Source organism: Eurytemora carolleeae, unplaced genomic scaffold, assembly GCF_000591075.1.
Source record: "Eurytemora carolleeae unplaced genomic scaffold, Eaff_2.0 scaffold107, whole genome shotgun sequence".
NCBI lineage: Eukaryota > Metazoa > Arthropoda > Copepoda > Calanoida > Temoridae > Eurytemora > Eurytemora carolleeae.
The window spans coordinates 171,342-179,697 of NW_019396413.1; the positions used below are offsets into that span (position 1 = coordinate 171,342).

An 8,356-nucleotide genomic window follows, 5' to 3' on the forward strand; every position below is an offset into this window, starting at 1 on the left:
ATCCTCCCTCTCCATATTCCCTGATCTGCGCCAACATTTTAGTTTGAAACCAAAGAGGAAATTAATCCTTTATATTCATAAATTTTGTAGAATTAATTTCGAGATAAAATGCATAAAGGTGGTGGGAAGCGGGGGCAGGTGTGGAAGGAGGGGTGTGGATAGATATGAAGTTAGGTGGTAACCAAGTGGTTGAAAGGGGGAGGAGGCTGACGATTTAATGGAATGAATGAAAAAAGATATTAAGAAGTAGGGAAATTATGTAGAGAAAATTAGTCCAAATTTTTAAAAGAATCAAATTAAGTAAATTATCTAAATACATATTCTAATATTTCGATATAAAAAGTAAACTATATTTCTTATTTAAAATTTCTCACAATTTGTCAATTGATATTTTTAAACTTTCTGCACAATACTAACTAGAAAAGGAAATGCTAAGCGTAGTGCAGACAAAACTGTGATCCATACCACATAGGGCAAAATGCCCTAGAGAGAATTTATATCAAACATAAACATAATTATCTTTTCATTCTGCACATTATTTAACTTTTTACAATACAAGTATTTAAATAATACAGAAATGTGTCCAGGGGGGTTTAAATTTGTTTTACTCTTCAAGGAAAGGGAGGGGGGCACCCGTTGGAACCTGACCCCCCTGCAAAAACTATCACTATTCAAAATGTTGTTCTCTGATAGTTTGCTTTCATGAAATTGTGCAGAAGCCGAAAAGCCCATAGTATTGTAAAAGTGATAAAAAAAAATCATGTCCATCTGTAACTTGGGTTCAAATATTAGGAATGCCAGCCCCTAGAAAACATTTGTAAAGTTCGTGAATCTATCTATATATCCATTTTACATTTGTTTATCAGTACGACCAATTAAATGCAACTAATGGGTTGTTAAAGAGAGTGTCTGAATGATTTTTTTGAAATTTAATTGATTTTTTTACGATCCGAGTTGAAAGTTGCAACTTTCTGAATTTGTATGGAATCTACGTTCTCCGGTGTGAGTCGTTTTAACAATTTTCTCCTATAGACGCAACAGATAGAAGTAAGATTAGAAGCGATCAAAAGCGCGTATTTTTCGCCGTAAGTTCGNCCCCTTGGCTGAAATATAGAAAACAGCCTCGACTCCAACACCTTCGTCTTTGGTTTTACCTCACAAACTCAATTTTACTTTTATGCAGCCCTAGCACACATACATTTAAAAAATATAACGCGCTTGTTTCTAGCTTAAGTTTAAAAGGCGTAATTGGCAAATTACTGATTGAATTTTGCATTAGAGCGTGCACGTTTTGGTTATCTGGGCCTTCTTTTGAAGCTTAATGACATTATTGAATTATCAAAATATTACAAAAATTAGTTTTTTTTTTTTAAATGGACCTTTTTTAAATATTAACTACTTCCTGTATCCCAAAAACTCTTATATTATTGAAATGCTGAAGGAATGGCTGAGATAAAAAAATTGACAGCTCGTTAGGCAAAATACTGAGAGAACTCGTTAAAACTAGATTTAAATTCAATCTACCATTTTCAAACTTAGATTTAATCATCTTGTAATCATCATTAAATCCAGATTTCGCTAATACTGTCATTAATACAAGTTACAACCGACAACGTATATCAACTAGAGATTGTTCTGGGTTCTTTTTTTAATTTTGAATCAAGAAAACATTGAAATAATATTGAACACTCACCATTTCAGAAACATTTCCACATTATGTTCATTTTCTCACTAACATTTTTACATTCTTCTAAAATTCACAAATAATATTAATATCAAAATACACTATTTCATAGATACTTGTTTATTGAAACTTTTGCAGTTTTAAAGAATTTCTTCATCAAATTAATTAATTAACAAATAAATAAATTGAGAGGCGATATTTTTAATTTACCATTCGTTCGCGAAAATGTAAGATTGAGAAAAGAAACTTTTTAGTAAAAATTAACAAAAAAATGAATAGCAGATAAGGGTTTTTCTTGTTTTTATTTTCCATTCCTAAAAAAAGGAAATATAGAAAAAAGATTTTAAAAAGTTTTCAATCTTAACCTTGTGCATTTTGTCTATAATCGTCTTTATTCATCTAAATCATAAAAATTAAAAAGGTTAAAATTAGTCGTTACATATACAAATCTGTAAAGAGGGATCTAATGATCTTACTTATGATAAAATGAAATATTGAAATAAAGGAAATTTTGTACTTTGTTACACTATAGTAAAACGTTACTTGGTAACATATGATTTGATTATTGCCATTGTTTTATAATATTGTATATAAATCATCAACTAAAACATATAAAATATTAATATTACACACAAATTGGACGGGCATCATTTATTGTATACTTTCTTTCACCCGTATTCATTTCATTTATCGAGTCAAACTTTTGTAAAAAGAAGAAGAATTTTTTTACTAATTTTAACATTAAGATATGTTTGTTACATTATGAAAATGTTTACGAATTATTAAAGATTAATTTAGATATTTTGTAAGTAGTAACGATTGACGGTTATTTTATCTCCACCAAGATTTCTTCCCTGATATTCCCGATGTAGGATCTGTTCACTTTTGAACGGAGCTTGGACCGTTATGACGTTATGCTCACCCTTGAACGGCGCCTGGACCGCTATGACGTCATGCTCAAGAGTATGTAAAACCAGTTCCTCGGTTTTTGGCGGATTTTTGCTCTTGCTGCGGAAACTGAAATTATTAAAGTTTTATTTCCTCTGTCATTTTTAGTATGGAATTTCTAACATTTGTTTTGTTGTGGCAAAAACATATTTATTTCATTTCATTTTTTCCCCAAAAAATTTGTTTTGCTTATCTAAAAAATACACTAATGCTTTTCTTTATCCAGATCTACATCCCCCCCTCACCTCCCCTCTTATTCCCTGATAAAGTAAAGTGTCTATATGTATAAGTACATGTATACATATTATATTTTATCCTAAACATTTATTTTATCTAAACTTAAATTTATAAAATAAATTTTTTAAATAAGAATAGTATAAATTGTTTGCTTCATGATTGTGTAAAAGTCTTGAACAAACAATGATGAAAACAATTTTCTTATTTCCTCTCGGTTTCTCATTCGTCAATCCTGATATTAATCTAGGAAAGAATCCGAGGTATTTATAGAGAAAATAAAATAAACCCTGAGATGTATAAGAGACCAGACTAAATAAAAAAAACAATGCTTTAAGACTCCAGATTTGAAATCTTCCAGGACTAATATTTAGGTCCGGGAAAAAAAACCTGATCCAGATCCATTAAATACATATACTACTCCCTTACCCAAGTTGTAGGCCTTTAATATTTCAAACTTTCAAATTATACTAGATTTAGGAGTCAAAGTTTGAAATATTAGGTTGCAAAGATATAGGAATTAGAGTTTGAGGCAAAACAAGCCACCTGAGACTTTCATAGTTTAAAAGAAGATTATGCATGCAAAATTTTAGAAAGTCCTTCTGAAAAATTGGCAATTAAACTTTGTCATGTCTTTTAGACCTGAAAAAGGCGCTTGACTTCATAATTCTAAAATCGATTATAAAGGTAAAAGGGAAGACTAAAAAAGAGAACCTGCAGCCATGCAGACGGAGAAAAAATATGAAAAATTAAAAGTATCAACTATGCCTAGTACCATTTGATTTTATGAATATTATAAAAAAAAATTATAAAAACGTTGAGAAACCTCTCATGCAACTATGTCGAAAAATTATGTCCTAAGAAACCCCTTTTTAACTATTTTAGAAAGTATCGTTTGACCCACTTAGGCCATTATCTCCTTGTTAGTTTGATTGCGGCTGCCGATCAATATGACGGACAGACTGGTTGGGATACCCGCCAATAGGAGGACTATGTAAACATCAAATTCTTGTGCAAAACCCAAATCTCAAATTATCGAACTAGGTCGATCAAAAGTCTTCTGACTATTAAAAGTTAGAAAGAAACAGGCCGCTATGTTGTCAGTTCTTGTAGTATACAGACCACTATCTTGTCTGTTCTTTTTGTAGTGTACAGACCCCTATGTTGCCTGTTCTTGTTGTATAGTTCAGACCACTATCTTGTCTGTTCTTGTTAAAGAGTACAGACCCCTATGTTGTCAGTTCCTGTTGTAGTGTACATGACCCCTATGTTGTCTGTTCTTGTTATATAGTACAGACCGCTATGTTGTCTGTTCTTGTTGTAGAGTACAGACCCCTAAGCTGTCTGTTCTTGTTGTAGAATACGGACCCTTATGTTGTCTGTTCTTGTTGTCGAGTACAGACCGCCATGTTGTCTGTCCTTGTTGTAAAGTACGGACCGCCATTTTGTATGTTCTTGTTGTAGAGTACAGATCATGTTGTCTGTTCTAGTCGTAGTGTACAGACCGCCATGTTGTCGGTTCTGGTTGTATTGTACAGACCGCCATGTTGTCTGTCCTTGTTGTATAGTACAAAACACCATGCTGTCTGTTCTTGTTGTAGTAAACAGACCACCATTTTGTATGTTCTTGTTGTAGAGTACAGACCGTGTTGTCTGTTCTAGTTGTAGTGTACAGACCGCCAAGTTGTCTGTTTTGGTTGTAGAGTAGAGACCGCCATATTGTCTGTCCTTGTTGTAGAGTACAAACCACTATGTTGTCTGTTCTTGTTGAAGTGTACTGACCGCCTTGTTGTCTGTTCTTGTTGTAGTGTACAGACCGTCATGTTGTCTGTTCTTGTTGTAGTGAAAAGACCACCATGTTGTCTGTTCTAGTTGTATTGTACAGACCGCCATGTTGTCTGTTCTTGTACAGACAAGATGACAGATTAGTGTCAGGATTATAGAACAGAAGAAACAAATCAACTTGTTTCTTTAGATAAACTTGGGACAGGGATTACAAATAAAAACAATTCTTGGCACTTCGCGGCTCTTTGTTTGGAATTTACTCTGCATATTATAAAAATAATTTCCATGAAGAAGTACTTTCAAGTGACCCTCAGTTTTTAGAGTGGCATGTCCGATTCACGACACACCTTTAAATATTGTCTGATCAAGGATGACAGGTATATTTATTTGACCAGCTGAATTGAGTGCTGAAAAACTGGTGTGTATTGTGACATACTGATTTTAAACTAAAAGAGAACTAATGCTTTTCTTTATCCAGATCTACATCCCCCCCTCACCTCCCATATTACCTGTGTATATTATATCGGGTAGTTTGCCTGCTTTAATAGCTCTGTACTTCATGTTATTACCTGTGGTTAATTATATCAGGTAGTTTGCCTGCTTTAATAGTTTTATACTTCATGTTATTGCCTGTGTATATTATATCGGATAGTTTGCCTGCTTTAATAGCTCTATACTTCATGTTATTACCTGTGTATATTATATCGGGTAGTTTGTCTGCTTTAATAGCTCTATACCTCATGTTATTACCTGTGGTTAATTATATCGGGCAATTTTCCTGCTTTAATAGCTCTGTACTTCTTCATATATGCTCTCATCTTCTCCTTATGCTCCTCTGTAACAGGTTTAGGACCTACCTCACTAAACAGAATATAATTTAAACATTAGTTTAACGCTAAGTTTCTATTAAATGTACTGTGCATTAGGGTGTGGTACTCTTAGCACAATTGTCAATGTAATTTCTTTCAATGTTTAAAATGTGCTAAAGATATTAAGAAATATTTTTTACAGGTTACAATAAATATTTTTCTCAATCTCAATCAATTCAATTGATCATAAGGAATCATATTTCGCTGTGCCTATTATATGCGGGAAAAGAAATTATCAGAGGAAAGAATGTTTTATAAAAATATAAAATAAAAAATATTCACACAAAATGGTGATTTTTAATATTTTTCTCAAAAAACAACTTTTAAAAATGGGATTTTATTGGACAAGGTAGAAGAAAAAAAACTTTGTCATTTTTGTAAAAAGAGTGTAAAATGAAATAAAAATTCCTACCTATGATGCCTATTATTATAATTCCTACCTATGATGCCTATTATTATAATTCCTACCTATGATGCCTATTATTATAATTCCTACCTATGATGCCTATTATTATGCGCCCTTAGTCCACTTGATTGTTTAAAACTCAATCCGCACATATCACAGTGAAAGTTCTTTTTATCACTGTGCAGGAACTCGTGCTCCTGGAGCGCGGACTTGCTGAAGAACCCCTTAGCGCAGAAGGAACAGACAAACTTCCTGTTCTTCTCCTTCTCCTCCCTGGTGGAGTGCATGTTGTGCTTGTGGTTCTGTAATACGGTCTGGAGAAGGAATCCCTTACCACAGAGATCACAGACATAGTTCCGAGCAGCGCTATGGAAACGTTTATGGAGTTCAAGATCATATTCGTAGTAGAACTTTTTAGTGCATTGGTCACACGAGAATTTGGCGCCGATTTTATGCTTGAATTTTAAGTGATATCTGCAGCGACGAGCAATACTGAAACTTTTTTGGCATAACATACACTTGTAGGTCCCGTTCTGAAAAAATAAAATAGAGAATAAATAAAAATGGGACTTCACCCCCCCCCCATACTTTTAAAAAATTCAAAAATTTTCCCTGTTCATCGATAAAAAAAAAAACCTAAGAACAAACAAACACAAATGAAGATGAGTCAGAAGGGGGGGGGGTATCTGACCTGTTCCTCAATATGTTGGTTTATCTCACTTTTCTCTGGATGCTTGTTTGTCATGTGGGAGTCTAAATACTTCTGGATTGAAAACCCTTTCCCACAATAATCACAAACACAGTTGCCACTCGTCCTTTTCTTTCCTCCGCCATCCTTCTTCTTCTCCTCCTTCTTCTTCTTCAACTTCAGGTTTCGTATAAATGCTTCTTCCTCATCTTCATCACTTTCGTCCACTATAAAATCTTCCATCTCAGAATCTGGTTTCTTTTCTTTTCTTTTCCTTTTCTACAAAAATAATTATTTTTTAATTCTTAGGATCAGATTCACAAATCAAAGGAAAATATAGGAATTATATATAGAAATATTATCATTATTATCATCATCCCAACTGAGAAAGTATGGCAAAATCTTGGTGCAAAATGGAAAAATCAAATGACAACTACAATGATGAAAAATTCTTATTTTAAAATTCTTTAAGATCCTGAAATACAAAAACTCTGGACACAATATTTAGAAATATATTTCGGTCTTGATTGAATCTTTTCAAGTTATGTAAATCCACGAATATAAAAAAACAACTCTTAAAATACCTTCTTGTTTTCATGTTCTGTGTTCTCCAGTGATTGTATATTTGATATCATTATATTGGTATCCTCTAACCCATTCTCCTCGACCAATCCTTCATTCTCGTGAACCTGCTGGAGGTGCTTACCCAGGGATCTAGGAATATAGAGTTCAGGGGTGTAAGGGGAAGTACTGATGGGTGTGGCTTCATACGGGGATTAAAAATCCCCCCCAGAAGTTTTGTTAAATAATAATAATAATATCTGTATATTATTAATTTAGGGATATGTACCTTAATCTACCCAATTATTAAATATCTAAATAAATATGGAATATCTGCATAAAAGCATTGAATATCTACGAAACTATTGAAAAACCTACCTGAAACTATTTAATATATACCTGAAATTATTGAATATCTACCTGAAATTATTGAATATCCACCTATGACTATTGAATATCTACCTAAATTTTTTTAATATCTACCTAAAATTATTGAATATATACATAAAAGCATTGAATATCAACCAGAAACTATTGAATTTCTACCTGAAATTATTGAATATCTACCAAAAACTTTTGAATTTCTACCTAAAATTATTGAATATCTAACTGAAATTTTTGAATATCTACCTGAAATTATTAAATATCTACCTGAAATTATTAAATATCTACCTTAAATTATTGAATATCTACCTGAACTTATTAAATTTCTACATGAAATTATTGAATATCTACCTGAAAGCATTAAAAGATTTGTCACACTTGTCACACTGAAACCTTCCTGCATCTGTCAGGTACCGGCAGAATCTAATTTTATAGAAAAAAATTATTTCTCAAAAATTATAATTATTTCTTTTAATTAATTGTAAATGTTTTGACATGCTTCAATGTGTCTTTATTTGTTTATATGCGTTTGTGTGTGTTTTTATATTTTTTTCTATGTTTTAATGTGTTTTTATCCGTTTTTATCCGTTTTTATCTTTTTTATCTGTTTTTATCTGTTTTTATCGGATTTTATTTGTTTTTATCTGTTTTTATCTGTTTTTATCGGATTTTATCTGTTTTTATCTGTTTTTATCTGTTTTTATCTAATTTTATTTGTTTTAATCTGTTTTCATATGTTTTTATCTGTTATATGTATTTGGTCTTTAAACGTTTTTTTTATGTTTTTATATGCTTAT

At 32.0% G+C, this 8,356-nt stretch overlaps 2 protein-coding genes across 2 annotated transcripts in view; both read right to left on the minus strand.

The window, feature by feature from the left end:
• The window catches only part of LOC111702836 (type II inositol 3,4-bisphosphate 4-phosphatase), a 60,394-nt gene extending 58,632 nt beyond the window's left edge, over positions 1 to 1,762 (minus strand). The window contains exon 1 of the mRNA XM_023474617.1: positions 1,694 to 1,762. Coding sequence (XP_023330385.1) covers positions 1,694 to 1,696 — 3 coding nt within the window. The 5' untranslated portion in view covers positions 1,697 to 1,762. The remainder of the gene's footprint in view (positions 1 to 1,693) is intronic.
• A 26-nt stretch (positions 1,763 to 1,788) lies between these two features.
• LOC111702821 (zinc finger protein 62 homolog) lies at positions 1,789 to 7,983 on the minus strand. Its single transcript, XM_023474599.1, has 6 exons — positions 7,911 to 7,983; positions 7,199 to 7,328; positions 6,618 to 6,893; positions 6,017 to 6,459; positions 5,402 to 5,512; positions 1,789 to 2,701 (listed from the first exon to the last, which is right to left on the minus strand). Exons 2-6 carry the CDS (start codon positions 7,247 to 7,249, stop codon positions 2,479 to 2,481), a joined length of 1,104 nt encoding a protein of 367 aa, XP_023330367.1. The 5' UTR covers positions 7,250 to 7,328; positions 7,911 to 7,983; the 3' UTR covers positions 1,789 to 2,478.
• Positions 7,984 to 8,356: the final 373 nt, after the last annotated feature.

What these genes read in the sequence shown, in the direction of transcription:
- LOC111702821 (XM_023474599.1), bottom strand. Translation starts at nt 7,249, where the DNA reads ATGATATCAAATATACAATCACTGGAGAACACAGAACATGAAAACAAG. An exon ending in ACCAACATATTGAGGAACAG is followed by an intron (nt 6,460 to 6,617) that starts GTCAGATACCCC and finishes TTATTTTTTCAG; the next exon opens with AACGGGACCTACAAGTGTAT. An exon ending in CCCGATATAATTAACCACAG is followed by an intron (nt 2,702 to 5,401) that starts GTAATAACATGA and finishes TAATAATTTCAG; the next exon opens with TTTCCGCAGCAAGAGCAAAA.